This window comes from Entelurus aequoreus, linkage group LG09 (assembly GCF_033978785.1).
Source record: "Entelurus aequoreus isolate RoL-2023_Sb linkage group LG09, RoL_Eaeq_v1.1, whole genome shotgun sequence".
In the NCBI taxonomy this organism is placed as follows: domain Eukaryota; kingdom Metazoa; phylum Chordata; class Actinopteri; order Syngnathiformes; family Syngnathidae; genus Entelurus; species Entelurus aequoreus.
This window is the reverse complement of record NC_084739.1, coordinates 39747189-39763843: the sequence shown is the minus strand read 5'-3', so window position 1 is coordinate 39763843 and position 16655 is coordinate 39747189. Positions and strand designations below refer to the sequence as shown.

The following is a 16655-nucleotide window of genomic DNA, read 5'->3' as shown; positions in this document are numbered from 1 at the left end:
GAGAGTCCAAAAACCAAGCAAAACATGGCCAAACAAAAACATGATTAACACAGACATGACACATTTAATTAAAAAAAACATTATTATGGTCTTACCTTTACTTATAAATGAAGTCCATGCGCCGCTGTTGTGCTGGATTAATGCACCCCCACCGTAGAATGCACCCCCTGACGGGAGTGTTATATCAACTAAAGCCCACACTTAAACTTTCCACACGCAAGATTGAATCTATTTAAAAAAGTTATTTAATAAGAAGCCAAAAAGTGCAAAAACAATAATGTTCGTGTTGGAGGAGTTGTGAATGAATGAAATATGAAATCCGTGCTGCAGTCTGCAGGTGTACCTAATGTTGTGGCCCAGCTGTCATTCACAACTCCGCCAACACGAACATTATTGTTTTTGCACTTTTTGGCTTCTTATTAAATAACTTTTTTAAATAGATTCAATCTTGCACGGCTCAACTGAGTGACGTGCCTCAACTGGCTGCTGATCACAGCAAGTCTCTTCTCAGTATTTGAACGGCAAATGTGAAAATTCAGCGATTTTGAATAAAAATAATCTAAAACTGGTGAAGTTAAATGGATACATATAACAATTCAATTTTTTTTTTTTCTTTTTACATTTTTTTTCTTTCCATGATGCACGTGAGGCCCCGCCTTACCTGGCTCCCCTGACTGCACGTCACTGATATATATATATATATATATATATATATATATATATATATATATATATATATATATATATATATATATATATATATATATATACATACATACATACATACATACATACATACATACATACATACATACATACATATTAGGGGTGTGGGAAAAAATTGATTCGAATTCGAATCGCGATTCTCACGTTGTTCGATTCAGAATCGATTCTCATTTTTAATTGATCGATTTTTAATTGTATTTTTATTATTATTTTTCTTTATTTAAAAAAAAAAAAATGTAATTAATCAATCCAACAAAACAATACACAGAAATACCACAACAATGCAATCCAATTCCAAAACCAAACCCGACCCAGCAACACTCAGAACTGCAATAAACAGAGCAATTGAGAGGAGACACAAACATGACACGGAACAAACCAAAATTAGTGAAACAAAAATGAATATTATCAACAACAGTATCAATATTAGTTACAATTTCAACATAGCAGTGATTAAAAATCCCTCATTGATATTATCATTAGACATTTGTAAAAAATAAAGAACAATAGTGTCACAGTGGCTTACACTTGCATCGCATCTCGTAAGCTGGACAACACACGTGTCCAATATTTTCACAAAGATAAAATAAGTCATATTTTTGGTTCATTTAATAGTTAAAACAAATTTACATTATTGCAATCAGTTGATAAAACATTGTCCTTTACAATTATAAAAGCTTTTTACAAAAATCTACTACTCTGCTTGCATGTCAGCAGACTGGGGTAGATCCTGCTGAAATCCTATGTATTGAATGAATAGAAAATCGTTTTGAATCGGGAAAATATCGTTTTTGAATCGAGAATCGTGTTGAATCGAAATAAATCGATTTTGAATCGAATCGTGACCCCAAGAATCAATATTGAATCGAATCGTGGGACACCCAAAGATTCGCAGCCCTAATATTTATATATATATATATATATATATATATATATATATATATATATATATATATATATATATATATATATACATACATACATACATACATACATACATTCATTCATTCATACATACATACATACATACATACATACATACATACAAAAATCGATTCGAATTTGAATCGCGATTGAGCGATTCAGAATCAATTCTCATTTTTCAAAAATCGATTCTATAAATTTTTTTATTAATTTTTATTGTATTTATTTATATTATTTTTTTAATTAATCAATCAAACAAAACAATACACAGCAATACCATAACAGTGCAATCCAATTCCAAAACCAAACCCGACCCAGCAACACTCAGAACTGCAATAAACAGAGAAATTGAGAGGAGACACAAACACGACAAAGAACAAACCAAAAGTAGTGAAACAAAAATGAATATTATCAACAACAGTATCAATATTAGTTACAATTTCAACATAGCAGTGATTAAAAATCCCTCATTGACATTATCGTTATTATCAAATGAACAATAGTGTCACAGTGGCTTACACTTGCATCGCATCTCATAAGCTTGACAACACACTGTGTCCAATATTTTCACAAAGATAAAATAAGTCATATTTTTGGTTCATTTAATAGTTAAAACAAATGTACATTATTGCAATCAGTTGATACAACATTGTCCTTTACAATTATAAAAGCTTTTTACAAAAATCTACTACTCTGCTTGCATGTCAGCAGACTGGGGTAGATCCTGTTGAAATCCTATGTATTGAATGAATAGAGAATCGTTTTGAATCGGGAAAAAATCGTTTTTGAATCAAGAATCGTGTTGAATTATTAAAAAAAAATCGATTTTCAATCGAATCGTGACCCCAAGAATCGATATTGAATTAAATCGTGGGACACCCAAAGATTCACAGCCCTAATACATATATATATATATATATATATATATATATATATATATATATATATATATATATATATATATATATATATATATATATATATATATATATATATATATATATATATCGCAGCCTCCTGCGATAACGACATATATCTCACTATATATTGAAATTGAGCAATGGCAGCTACAGCTGTGTAAACTGGATGAACCGCTAGCTCTCAAACAGAATCTAATCTGAGAGTTTAATCTATAAAACAGCAGGTGGGAGAGTGATCATTGAGCACGAGCATTTTAACTTTATTGTCATCAAAAAAAGAACTGTGTCATAAAATGAAATTGTTTTGCTAGTTTCAAGCAATTTTTCATCCGAGTGGATTGAAGAGCCCAAGTGTATATTGTTTACATCCATACGCTGCGGTAGAGACAAAGGCACTCAAAAGGACTTTGATATTATTAACGACTGGATGCAGACTGGGGGACAGATACAGTATTACATTCTGTTGTTTAGAGAATGGTGTCATATGCGGAACATATATACCTTATGAAAGCCCTAACAATGAAGATGACTATCTGAACAAATTGGCTTATGTTGTGTCATATATTCAGGACAACCTGTCCACTTGCTTTTATAAGGTGGGTTGAACTGTGATCTGTAGGACCATAAATCAGCAGAGGTGTGAAATTGTATATAGCTCAGAGGCCACATGGAGTAAAATCTATTCCCAAGTGGGGCCGGACTGGTAAAATCATGACATAATAACCTAAAACTAAAGACAATTTTAGATTGTTGTTTTTCGTTTGTTTAGAAATAGACCAAGCACTTTCTGAAAATGTACAAATCATAATGGTTTGTTTTACACTTACATGTTGTGGTTAATAATATTGTATCTTCATTTGTCGTTTTTTATACTTTCTTAATAAATCAGTCAAATTGGTGAAATTTAGTCTAGCAGAGCTTAAAAATTCTCCCATTGGTGTTAATTCTTAATCTATCAGAAGATGAAATGAATAATAATATCAAAATCAAACTACAACATGTTATTAATGCAATTTACTAATTTTCCTCAACTGATGTACTAACATCATGTGGTTTGTTCTACAGATATGTCGCATCATCTACAACAACACTTGTAAACGGGGACTCATTTAATTAATCACACATGAAGCTAGAAGTGGATACATATTATTTCAGCATATTTATGTGCGCCCAGAAAATGTGTCCCCAACACCAACATCTTTGGCAATCAAGGCATGAAAGTAACAATCCACTATCTACTATCACTAATAAGCAGCGTACGTTCGTAATGTCCAAACACGGAAGTGTTGCCTCTATCTTAATCAATAGCTCCACCCCCTCTGAAGTCATGCGCGCTCTTGCGGCAGGGGATACAAAGAATTGCTATTGCGACATCCAGTGGACACATATAGAACATCAGTTTCTTCCATTCGAAAATGTCAACTCATTTGTATAATTTAAAGATAAAGTACCAATGATTGTCACACAAACACTAGGTTTGGTGAAATTATCCTCTGCATTTCACCCATCACCTTTGATCACCCCCTGGGAGGTGAGGGAAGCAGTGAGCAGCAGTGGTGGCCGCGCCCGGGAATCATTTTGGTGATTTAAACCCCAATTCCAACCCTTGATGCTGAGTTAGCAAACTCAGCCGGTTAAAAATGTGTTTGCGGGCCTGATCACGTTTGACACCCCTGATCTAAAGCATTTCTGCTCAATCCATCCATTTCCTACCGCTTATTTCTGCTCCAATGATAGACTAATTCTTTTTTGCCTGTGGGTAGCTATACTGAACCGTAGTGAAGTGTGGCACAAAACATTTTGGTTAGACCAGTGCGTTTGTTCAAGGGATGCACAAGACTCTTGACATGCTATCTACTACTAATTAAGAACTTACAACTTCTGATAACATACCTTTTCTCTGGATATATATGTAAAAAATATATATATATACCAGCCCTTTTACCTGTGAGCAATGATTCAAAAGAAGGGAAGATCAAATGGGAAAATCAGACTGAGCAAGGTCATTGTCTGTATTGTACTGAGACTGATATTGTCATTGTCTGCAATGGTTGTGGGATCTGTCGTTGTGGCTTGTGCAGCCCTTTGAGACACTCGTGATTTAGGGCTACATAAGTAAACATTGATTGATTGACTGATTGTGTTTTTCAAGATGCGGAAGGCAGCGTGCAGGTGTAGTCTTTTAATCCAATCAGGCGAAACACAAAACGGCATGCTGCTGGGAACAGTGCATGAAGCAAAAGGGCAAAATTGCAGCCTTTGGCATAAGCATGAGAAGACGGAGGTAGTAGAGTACAGCTAACAAAACCCTCGTCAAAGAGCTAAGCTAAAAGAAGCGAAAACAATAAACGTGAAAGACAAAGTGTCACCTAAAGCAAACACTGGACCCGCACCGAGTGGATAGCGAGACGTGGTATATAAGGGGCGTCGGTGGGGACACTAATCAATAAACAAGAGTCTGGTGTGTGTAGTCACTGCCCTTCGTAACAGGAAGGTAAACAAAGGCAGAGAGGAGCACTGAGTGCATAACAGAATCACAAACAAACAGGTCATGTCCACTTTGTGTTGAACAAAAGTGCAGAGACATTTTGTGATTTGAATTGGAAGAATGTGAGCACAAGTCAACAGCATGTGGACTTGTGTTCAATGTATGAGGAGATTATAAAATTCCTTCTAATCTCTAGCTTGCTCCTGTATACAACTAAAAAGGACAGAGCCTAGCCTGGCTGGAATGAGTATGTTAGAGATCTCCATGCCAGACATCAAGGCCAGAAGAGCTTTTAAACCAGGGGTCCCCAAACTGCGGGCCGCGGGACAGCTATGGCCCGCCAGCGTCCAAAATCCGGCCCGCGGATTTAAAAAAAAAATTATATTATTTTTTTAATCTGTCCTTTCTCGCCGATCCATCAATCCATTTTCTACCGTTAGTTACTTGGTTTCCTAGCCGCTCAGGCAAATCATATTGTCTAAAAATGCATCTTTCCATTGGTAACGTGATGTCATCACGCTTGCGCCGCAAAGTCGGGCAAAAACACGGCATGTGCGCGCTATTTCAGTCAATTATTGCACGAGGGAAAAAAATGTCGAAATCGTTGGGGAAACGTAAAATAGACTCAGAGTGTAGAGTTTTTAAACATCAGTGGACAGATTTTTTTTTTTGTTCAAAGTAAGAAAAAGACAGTTTGTCTAATCTGTAATGAGACAGATTATATATATATATATATATATATATATATATATATATATATATATATATATATATATATATATATATATATATATATATATATATATATATATATATATATATATATATATATATATATATAGCCTGGGCCCTGGCCACATTTTTTTAACCCAATACGGCCCCCAGGTCAAAAAGTTTGGGGAACCTTGTTTTAAACAGTGGACCGAAGAAGGAAAACATAAACACGGTCATTTGTTTGATGAACAAAGAAAACAGGCAAATGCAAACGTTAAACACACTCCATGTTTAATGAAGAGGAATTAAAACACATTGAGGTCTGACTCGCTTGCAATCAAATTTCAGAACAAAAGCCCTATTGAGTTTTGTAAAGAAATCAAAAGATTGAACTTTTTCAAAACATCTGTGCCACAAAGGACCAGTTGGAATTTTTCACAAGCATAATACCACAGTTTTCATGTGTTGTATCAATGCTTCTAAAGCCTTTGATAATGTAAACCATGAAAAGTCCATCCATCCATCCATTTTGTACCGCTTGTCCCTTTCGGGGTCGGGGGGTGCTGGAGCCTATCTCAGCTGCATTCGGACAAGTCGCCACCTCATCACAGGGGCCAACACAGATAGACAACATTCACACTCACATTGAAAAGCCATTTTATAAATTGCAGAATAGAGGAGCTCTAAAATACTTAGAATTTTAGTGTTTTGGTATGCTCACCAGTCTTTGTGTGTAAAATGGACAAACTTTATATGATTTCCTTTTTATGTTAGCAATGGTGTGCGGCAAGGTAGTATTTTGTCTTCCTGTGTTTTTAATGATTATGTGAATGTTTTATCTAAGCTTTTGGATGAATGTAGGACTGGATGTATTGTGGGAAATCTAAACTCCCTGATGTATGCTGACGATTTAGTCATCTTCTGTCCGTGCAGTGCTGGTGTGCAGCAGTTGTTTAAGGTTAACTCTCAATATGGATTAGACTTTGACATTAAATACAATGCAAAAAAGAGTAATATCAAGAATGCAAGGAGTGCATAGGATACAAAACTATACTCTCTCAAATGCAGAAACTCCCTGAGCATTCGGTGGACCACATGTCCATGCACAGCACTGCACGCCGCCTAGCCCCCTGTGGGAATCTGGACCTACACCTGCAACATGGTCGTGCCTCCAACACTGGATCTACCTCGGCATGGACTCATTTGGGCCAACCGGACGCCTGTGCTGCAGCTGTGGAGCCGCAAGTCCAATTCATGCGGTTTCATTTCCCTACTCTATCAAAGATGGGCTCTGCGGGTGGTCGAAGGACCCCCTCGACCACAGCGATGTAGAGCAAGGATGTTACTATCTTTAGAGCAGGTCTAATATACGACCTGAGAGTGTAACAACTTCAGACTTTCCTCGATCTCCAGTCAACTATGGCGATTGGATCAAGCCCCCGTTTGCCTAAAAAACTTCAATATGAGCAAATACTATCGTATTTCACCGCTGGGTGACAGCCCTTCAACATGCAAAATAACCTGACAAAACAATTGACACTTCTGGAAGTAAATTGACCAAGTACACATACCTACTTTTTATACTATTATTAATAAGAAATGTTGAACTTAATCCAGGCCTGACTCATATACTTTTATTGTATTATTTTTGTATTTTTATGGATTGGATTATCGTTATAATGGCTTTTTAACACATTTTTCAGTCGAACGGATGCAGCAAAGTACTTTCTTATACCCACCATTTATCTTTCCCACACCCAATGCACATTTTACTACATCTATTTCTCTTCCTCTCCCTACTGCCCATCGTTCGAGAAAATGTCAGAGATCACAAATTCTAAAAGAACTAAGGACATTTGGTCAACTCGGAGAAGCAAGGGGTTTTATGAATTCAAATGTATTCTTGCACAAACAAAAGCACATAAAATAGCAGTTTCTGAATCCTAGCTTACTCCTCCTATTACTGACACCTTCCTCGCAATTGCAAACTATTCTGTCTATCGTAATGGTAAAACTAGTGGTGGAGTTAGGTAAATTATAATGCTATCAATGTCTACTTTCAGATACAAAATAATGATCTATATCAAGCTTTGAGTGCTCTCATTCCGAATGTAAGAACTCCACACTCTCAGATCACAAGATCATGCTCTTGGGAATTTCTCTTTGTCCCAGCTTTTAAAAACAATTTTGGGAAAATTATTTTTTTCATACCTTCATTAAAGTGTTGAACAGCATTCCTTTCCAAATAAGGACAACACATAGTTTTTTACAATTTAAAAAAGAACATACAAGGTTTCTGTTGGACGGGTTCTCCTGTAAGCACTGACAGACCTGGTCTGAAGTCCCTTGTTGCATTACTGTATGTGTTTCTCACAAACACACATACTGTATGCTACTCTCATAAGTTAACCAGCTCCTCTGTTGTGCACATGTAGATATGTAGACGCACACACAGCTCTTTGGCTTGATGCCAAATATTAGCGGAGTTAAAGGCCTACTGAAATTAATTTTTTTAAATTTAAACGGGGATAGCAGATCCATTCTATGTGTCATACTTCATCATTTCGCGATATTGCCATATTTTTGCTGAAAGGTTTTAGTAGAGAACATCGACGATAAAGTTCACAACTTTTGGTCGCTGATAAAAAAAAGCCTTGCCTGTACCGGAAGTAGCGTGACGTCACAGGTTGAAAGGCTCCTCACATTTCCCTATTGTTTACAATGCAGCCAGAGCGATTCAGACGAGAAAGCGACGATTACCCCATTAATTTGAGCGAGGATGAAAGATTCGTGGATGAGGAACGTGAGAGTGAAGGACTAGAGTGTAGTGCAGGACGTATCTTTTTTCGCTCTGACCGTAACTTAGGTACAAGGGTTCATTGGATTCCACACTTTCTCCTTTTTCTATTGTGGATCAAGGATTTGTATTTTAAACCACCTCGGATACTATATCCTCTTGAAAATGAGAGTCGAGAACGTGGAATGGACATTCAGAGTGACTTTTATCTCCACGACAATACATCGGCGACGCTCTTTAGCTACGGAGCTAATGTGATAGCATCGGACTCAAATGCAGATAGAAACAAAATAAATAAACCCCTGACTGGAAGGATAGACAGAAGATCAACAATACTATTAAACCATGGACATGTAAATACACGGTTAATAATTTCCAGGTTGGCGAAGCTTAACAATGCTGTTGCTAACGACGCCATTGAAGCTAACTTAGCCACGGGACAACGGCGGCAGCGGGCGTTGTAGCTTTCGACGACACCCCGGCCGCAATCAGAGTCGGCAAGAAACATATATTTCCCCAAAGTTACGTATGTGACATGCACATAGCGACACGCACGTACGGGCAAGCGATCATATGTTTGGAAGCCAAAGCTGTACTCACGGTAGCGCGTCTGCTATCCATCTCAAAGTCCTCCTGGTTGTGTTGCTGTAGTCCGCCTCTAATACACCGATCCCATCTACAACTTTCTTCTTTGCAGTCTTCATTGTTCATTAAACAAATTGCAAAAGATTCACCAACACAGATGTCCAGAATACTGTGGAATTTTGAGATGAAAACAGAGCTTTTTGTATTGGACCAATACTTCCGGTTCAACGAATGACGTCACGCGCAAACGGCATCATACATAGACGTTTTCAACCGGAAGTTTAGCGGGAAATTTAAAATTGCACTTTATAACTTAACCCGACCGTATGGGCATGTGTTGCAATGTTAAGATTTCATCATTGATATATAAACTATCAGACTGCATGGTCAGTAGTAGTGGGTTTCAGTAGGCCTTTAATGGCCTACTGAAACCCACTACTACCTACAGTAGGCCTTTAATGGCCTACTGAAACCCACTACTACCGACCACGCAGTCTGATAGTTTATATATCAATGATGAAATCTTAACATTGCAACACATGCCCATATGGCCGGGTTAAGTTATAAAGTGCAATTTTAAAATTCCCGCCACACTTCCGTTCGAAAAACTCATTTGCATATGACGTATGCACGTGACGTCACAAGAGCTACGGAAGAGGTTGGACCTTATCGGACCCGACATAAAAACCTGTGTTTTCGACAAAATTCCACAGTATTCTGGACATCTGTTGGTGAATCTTTTGCAATTTGTTCAATTTACAATGGAGACTACAAAAAAGAAAGCTGTAAGTGGAAAGCGGTGTGTTGCTGCGGGATGTAGCAACACAAAGACAAACACAACTGGTGTTGCATTGTTTTTATTCCCAAAAGATGGCGGCCAAGCTTTACTATGGAACAAAGAAGTCAAGCGAACACGGTTGGATTGGACCACACACACAAAGTACAGTGTATTATGCAGCGAACATTTCGAACAATCATGTTTCGAAGAGGGTCCCTTGCAAAGGGCAGCGATGGGCATCGCCACCACCTGTCGACTCGTGCTGAAGAAAGGTGCGAAGCCAACTATTTTCAACAGACCACGGCCATGCTTAAGTGCAACTTCGACAAGTTCAGAGCACCCCACACCCTCCACAAGTGGACAGACTGTGCACATGAGGTCTGCATTTGCCAAAAGGGAAAGGAAGAGGGTAAGAATCTTGATTTCCAGTTTCCATAGTCAGACTACACGGTTCCAATATCCATTTCTTTGTTCTCAATTGTTGATGACTGATGATAACAACCAAACCTAACCCCTCCACACCCCGGATTGTAAATAATGTAAATAATGCAATGTAATTATCTTGTGTGATGACTGTATTATGATGATAGTATATATCTGATAGTATATATCTGTATCATGAATCAATTTAAGTGGACCCGACTTAAACAAGTTGAGAAACTTATTGGGGTGTTACCATTTAGTGGTCAATTGTACAGAATATATACTTCACTGTGCAACCTACTAATACAAGTCTCAATCAATCAATCAATCAAAACTCACACACACAGTCATAGACTACTCCAGTGGTTCTCAACCTTTTTTCAGTGATGTACCCCCTGTGAACATTTTTTTAACTCAAGTATCCCCTAATCAGAGCAAAGCATTTTTGTTTGAAAAAAAGAGAAAAAAAAGTAAAATACAGCACTAAGTCATCAGTTTCTGATTTATTAAATTGTATAACAGTGCAAAATATTGCTAATTTGTAGTGGTCTTTTTTGAACTATTTGGAAAAAAAGATATAAAAATAACAAAAAACTTGTTGAAAATAAACAAGTGATTCAATTATAAATAAAGATTTCTACGCATAGAAGTAATCATCAACTTAAAGTGCCCTCTTTGGGGATTGTAATAGAGATCCATCTGGATTCATGAACTTAATTCTAAACATTTATTTTGTTGAAGTATTATTCAATAAATATATTTATAAAGGATTTTTGAATTGTTGATATTTTTAGAATATTTAAAAAAATTCTCACGTACTCCTTGGCATACCTTCAAGTACCCCCAGGGGTACGCGTACCCCCATTTGAGAACCACTGGTCTACTCCATGAACAATGAAATAAATTAACAATAAAATAGTCCACATATAATTATTGCTTCAAGTTCTAGTCAAGTTCTTCTGCAGTATAAAGTATCGTACATTTACTGAAATTACTGTCAATAGTGTCAATACTGTCAATAGATTACAATAGACAATAATATAAAGTATTGTACATTTACAGACAATTGATCAGATCATGGCCAGTACGACTACGGCATCAGTGGCGGATGCGGTGGATGAACCAATGGCAATGGCACTAGATTTGCCTGATAAGGAGGGCGATCAAGATCAGGTTCGATTTGTTTTCCTAATCAATGTTCAAATGGATTACAGTTCAAGCCCAATACAAAAGTATTCATAATTTATGTAAATGAGGTATCCATATTACATGTAGCTGTTTCTCCATTTCCAGGGAAATACAAGAGAACAAGGATGCCAGACGGACTGGGTACCGATTGGGAGAGCACCAACAGCAATGACCAGTAGCAAGAGCACCCAAACAGGAAAAATACATCATAGATCAAAGGGTATGTCTATTTCGGTGATGAACATGATTCTGCACATCACAGTACACATTGCACAGCTGCCTGTGCAGAGTAGAGTAGACAGATAAATTAGGTGATTCAAAGACAATAATTAGTATGTGATTCTAGTTTAATTTTAACAGATTATATAAAACAACTTGTGTTTGATTTTATTGCTAGGACACCAGGTGACCCCAGAGATCCTCAAGAGGGTTAGAGCTCGGCTGGCCAGGGTTAGTGAAGTCCCATCGTCAAGTGTAGCAGCTCCATCTGACAGCCCCGAGATGCAGACTAACATAGCAACTCCAGGTGCTCCTGCATTGTTTGATGTAGGACCAGCATCAAGTCCCACAGCGCCTTTTGTTAGTGGTTCTTCCGATGACAGCTATGTGCCGAGTGAGTCATCGACATCGGATCCGTGTCAATCTGACGGGTCGCCAGATCGCTCACGTACTCACCAGATGCGTGAAGAGGGCTGCCACAAGGAACCGAAGTACATCATCTTTGAGTCGTGCCTCCAGAGTCTCGTCAAGTGGTGTCACTGTCCAGTCTGTGGCAGCCGGGACATAAGCCCTTCTTGGGATACAAACGGTACACAGCTGACCATGACTCTTCAATGTGCATCATGTGACCAGAGGAGTAGTTGGAGCAGCCAGCCAAACATTGGCCCTTATGCCGCGGGCAACATCCTGCTATCTGCTGGCATCCTCTTCGCTGGCGCATCTTCTGGCAAGGTGTTGCAAGTGCTGAACGGCATCGGAGTGGTCACGTATGTGAAGAGGACATTTTTCAACCACCAGGAGCTCATCCTGCAGCCAGCCATCAAAAAGGTGTGGGAGGAACAGCAACGGACGCACCTCACCATGCTGCAGGTGGAAGGCCGACCCCTCGTCCTTGGTGGTGATGGGCGAGCAGACAGTCCGGGACACAGTGCCAAGTTTGGTACCTACACCACAATGGAGCTTGTGGCCAATGTGGTTCTCGACCTTCAGGTTGTACAGGTACGACCATATAATCTCACTAAAACACTAGTAACATAATAAGCAGAGAAGGGATTTTCCAGAATTATCCTAGTAAATTTGTCTAATAACATTAACCATTTCAATGTATACTAAGCCCCTTTTTCATTTTTTTCTTTGCTCATTCCTTTTCTATTATATGTATTTCAGAGCAACGAATGTCTTGGCAGCTACCATATGGAGATGGAAGGACTGAAGAGGATGGTGGAGCTGTTGATCAGCTGGGACCTGGATGTCAGGGTGCTGGTGACAGACCGACACAGACAGATCGCTAAATGGATTCGCGAAAACATGCCCAATACACGGCACTGCTATGACATCTGGCATGTTGCAAAATGTTAGTTGGATTATTTGTATGCATGACAAGTTGTGAAGTAGTGTGTACATATTAGTGATCAGATGAATGCCATATTGTATTTAATCCTCAAATTTCTGCTTTTTTCTGTTTGTAGCCATCGGAAAGAAACTGAAGGCCATCTACAAGCATAAGGACTGTGAAGACCTGAAGCCCTGGGTGCAAAGTATAATCAACCACCTCTACTGGGCAGCAGTGTCTACACCGCCTGGAGAGGGGGAACTTCTGGTTGCCAAGTGGAAGTCTGTGGAGCGACACATTCAGAACATCCACAAGGACCATGGCGACCTCTTCCAAATTTGTACTCATGGACAACTGCAACGGCAAAAGAAATGGCTCAAACAAAGTGAGTAGGCAAATAAGTTGCCCGAAAGCAGTGAGGGACTAGCAGTATTTTCCTGCACATCTTTTGAAAGTCAAAAAATTCAGATAAACGTGTAAGTAAATAACCAGTTTAAGTTGACTGGAACATTTTTGTTGAAACATTGTTCTATTTTAAATTTATGTTTAGGTTCATGCTCAGCAGTGAAACTGGAGGAGGTGGTCAACAACAAGTCCCTGCTGAAAGATATCGCCATGCTGTCGGGTGAACACCAGACTTCCAAGGTGGAGGCGTTCCATAGCCTTATCATACAGGTGAGAATTAGGCTGATCGCCTGTAGGTGGCGTCGGTGGTTACCACCTGCCACTAGGACTTTGGTGGCCAGGGAGCAAAATACTAGGGCATACTAAATGTAGCCTTGATACAGTCAGTGTAAGCAAGAGAATGTTAGAGGTCCAACATAGTGGTTAGGCAGTTAGAGGTCCAACATAGTGGCTAGGCATCTTGGTGAGAAAGATTGCAAACAATTCTGGCGTGGTGTTAAAATTAAAAACAAAACAGCTTCATTATTGCAGGAGATCAAGCTTTAATGGCTGACTATAAACAGTTTAATACACAAACATTTGTATTCAAATTTACAAACTATTTATAAATTTACACACACATTGTATGGACGCATGACTGAATAAAGTGTCTTTTATCTTATACAGTTCGCACCGAAAATGTATGTCTTCTCATACATCGGAATGCTGTGCAGGTATGTTTCCACACTAATCTAAGTGTCACTAGTGTGTGCCATACTTTAGTACTAATTATTCCATTATTCTGTTACCACACCTAGGAACCTGCTTGCTGGGCTGCACTGGAATGAAAACTCGAGCCGCCCTATAGCCACTACACAAGCGGGTGCTGAGCGCTATGCAGTACGCTACCCGAAGTATAAAGCAGGGGGCCATGTGGTCAAGAAAATCGCGACAGAGCCAACATACCGTAAGTGTAGAGGACACAAAACATGTAAACACTTGACACTTTGTATCATGATAATAATACTGTCAAGTTTCACTCTCCATGAGTATATTATGTTGTGAGCAGGAACATGTACAATTGTATTTTGCAGGCTACGTAGATGACTTGATCAGGGAGGTTGTTGCTGGCTGCAGACAGACCCCTGACCAAAGAACACCAGTCAGCGTCACTGTGGATGTGCCTCCCTTCCTCTGCGATGAACTGGAGAAGCCAGACAAGGAGGAAGCCATCGCCAAGCACAGGAGTCGCTTCGGTAAGTGTTAACTGCCCTCCCAGTAACAGTTAGAGATGCTACCTCAGTAGAAGCATTTAAGTCCCATCTTAAAACTCATTTGTATACTCTAGCCTTTAAATAGACCCCCATTTTTAAACCAGTTGATCTGCCGTTTCTTTTCTTTTCTCCTCTGCCCCCCACCCCACACCCTCTCCCCCTTGTGGAGGGGTTATTCCGGTGACCATGGATGAAGTGCTGGCTGTCCAGAGTTGGGACCCGGGTTGGACCGCTCGCCTGTGCATCGGTTGGGGACATCTCTGCGCTGCTGACCCGTCTCCGCTCGGGATGGCCTCCTGCTGGCCCCACTATGGACTGGACTCTTACTATTATGTTAGGTCCACTAAGGACTGGACTTTCACAATATTATGTCAGACCCACTCGACATACATTGCTTTCGGTCTCCCCTAGAGGGGGGGGGTTACCCACATATGCGGTCCTCTCCAAGGTTTCTCATAGTCATTCACCGACGTCCCACTGGGGTGAGTTTTTCCTTTCCCGTATGTGGGCTCTGTACCGAGGATGTCATTGTGGCTTGTGCAGCCCTTTGAGACACTTGTTATTTAGGGCTATATAAATAAACATTGATTGATTGATTGATTGATTGATTTATTTATTTATTTTATTGATTAAGTACAGTGGCCATGTGGATTGTGTTGCAGTCACTGCACGTCTTAGAACCCTGTGTAGTCCATCGATGGGAATGTTGTCCTAATCTTATGTACTATACAAGCTGGTAGTACCACCCTTATCTCCTTTCCCAGATATCCCCAGCAGAAGCGGACAAACTGTCGATAGGCTGTGTGTCGTCTCCGCCTGCAAGTACAAAATAGTTGTTAGCAAATGATGGCAGCTGTTATTATCCGGACATGGATACACAGTGACTCACTGTTCTCTGAGATGCAAAAGACATTGTCATGCATTCTATTCACTTGTCATTCACTGTTGCAGTAAATTGTAAATATTGTTGACATCTACGGTTTTATGTATGTAATACTTCTATGATATATAATGTCATGTACATTGTAGCACAGTACATTTCACAGAATAAGATAAGAAAGTGCTCATTCTGACTTATCTTCCAAAGGTTGATAGAATTATTTAAACTTATTAGTGCCTCACTCATTTTGCTGTTGCTGCAGCACGCCATATTGCTGTTCGTAGGCGTAATACGCTGTCTGAAGCACCCATTCATCCAGACACACAAATGGAAAGCCAGGGTGGTCTATGATGCACGTCTCCACCCTCTCCTCCTCCATCGTTCTGGCCACTGCATCTAGCTCGCGACAGCAGACACACTCAGCCACTGTCTCCATGTTCACACAGTTGTGACATGTACACCTGGAAATAGAAATATTCATAATATTTGTAAATCAATTCTTATTATGGACACCTGCAATCTGCAAACATGTGGAATAATTAATATTATCATTGTCTTGTTGTGGATCTTATTAATCTACATGCATATTTTTAGTATTGCCGGTATATGGAGCTGTGGCCCATAGAAATAATGGGTAATTAATTAGGTTTGACACTGTGTCAATGATAGATACTTAGTCTATAGATAGGCCTGGGGTGTAATTTGTAACACTAACAGTAACAGTGCAAGACTAGGCCACAAGCTAAAACTAGTCTATAAATAAATACAATTTTACCATTCTGTATTCTGAAGGCGATCTATGTTGTGTGCTACTCCAGCATTGTGTCAATGATAGATACTTGGTCTATAGATAGGCCTGGGGTGTAAGTTGTAACACTAACAGTAACAGTGCAAGACTAGGCCACAAGCTAAAACTAGTCTATAAATAAATAACATTTTACCATTCTGTATTCTGAAGGCGATCTATGTCATGTGCTCCTCCAGCATCAATAGCAGCAGCGTCCTCCTGACAGTCTTCGTCA

The 16655-nt window shown here is 39.2% G+C and overlaps 1 protein-coding gene across 2 annotated transcripts; it reads left to right on the top strand.

The window, feature by feature from the left end:
• Positions 1 to 9828: 9828 nt before the first annotated feature.
• LOC133656852 (uncharacterized) lies at positions 9829 to 15339 on the top strand. 2 transcript variants are annotated; one of them, XM_062057713.1, is made up of 10 exons: positions 9829 to 10341; positions 11418 to 11528; positions 11649 to 11763; positions 11941 to 12761; positions 12930 to 13116; positions 13232 to 13480; positions 13646 to 13770; positions 14167 to 14213; positions 14298 to 14446; positions 14574 to 15339. In XM_062057713.1, exons 1-10 carry the CDS (start codon positions 9916 to 9918, stop codon positions 14744 to 14746), a joined length of 2403 nt encoding a protein of 800 aa, XP_061913697.1. In that variant the 5' UTR covers positions 9829 to 9915; the 3' UTR covers positions 14747 to 15339. The 2 variants fall into 2 exon arrangements, with proteins under 2 accessions (XP_061913697.1, XP_061913698.1); XM_062057714.1 differs by lacking the exon at positions 11418 to 11528.
• Positions 15340 to 16655: the final 1316 nt, after the last annotated feature.

Bases quoted from the DNA above. Each gene is read 5' to 3' on its own strand.
- LOC133656852 (XM_062057713.1), top strand. From the start codon at position 9,916: ATGGAGACTACAAAAAAGAAAGCTGTAAGTGGAAAGCGGTGTGTTGCT. The intron at 11,529-11,648 runs GTTCGATTTGTT...CTCCATTTCCAG, and splicing joins AGGAGGGCGATCAAGATCAG to GGAAATACAAGAGAACAAGG. The intron at 11,764-11,940 runs GTATGTCTATTT...TTTTATTGCTAG, and splicing joins AATACATCATAGATCAAAGG to GACACCAGGTGACCCCAGAG.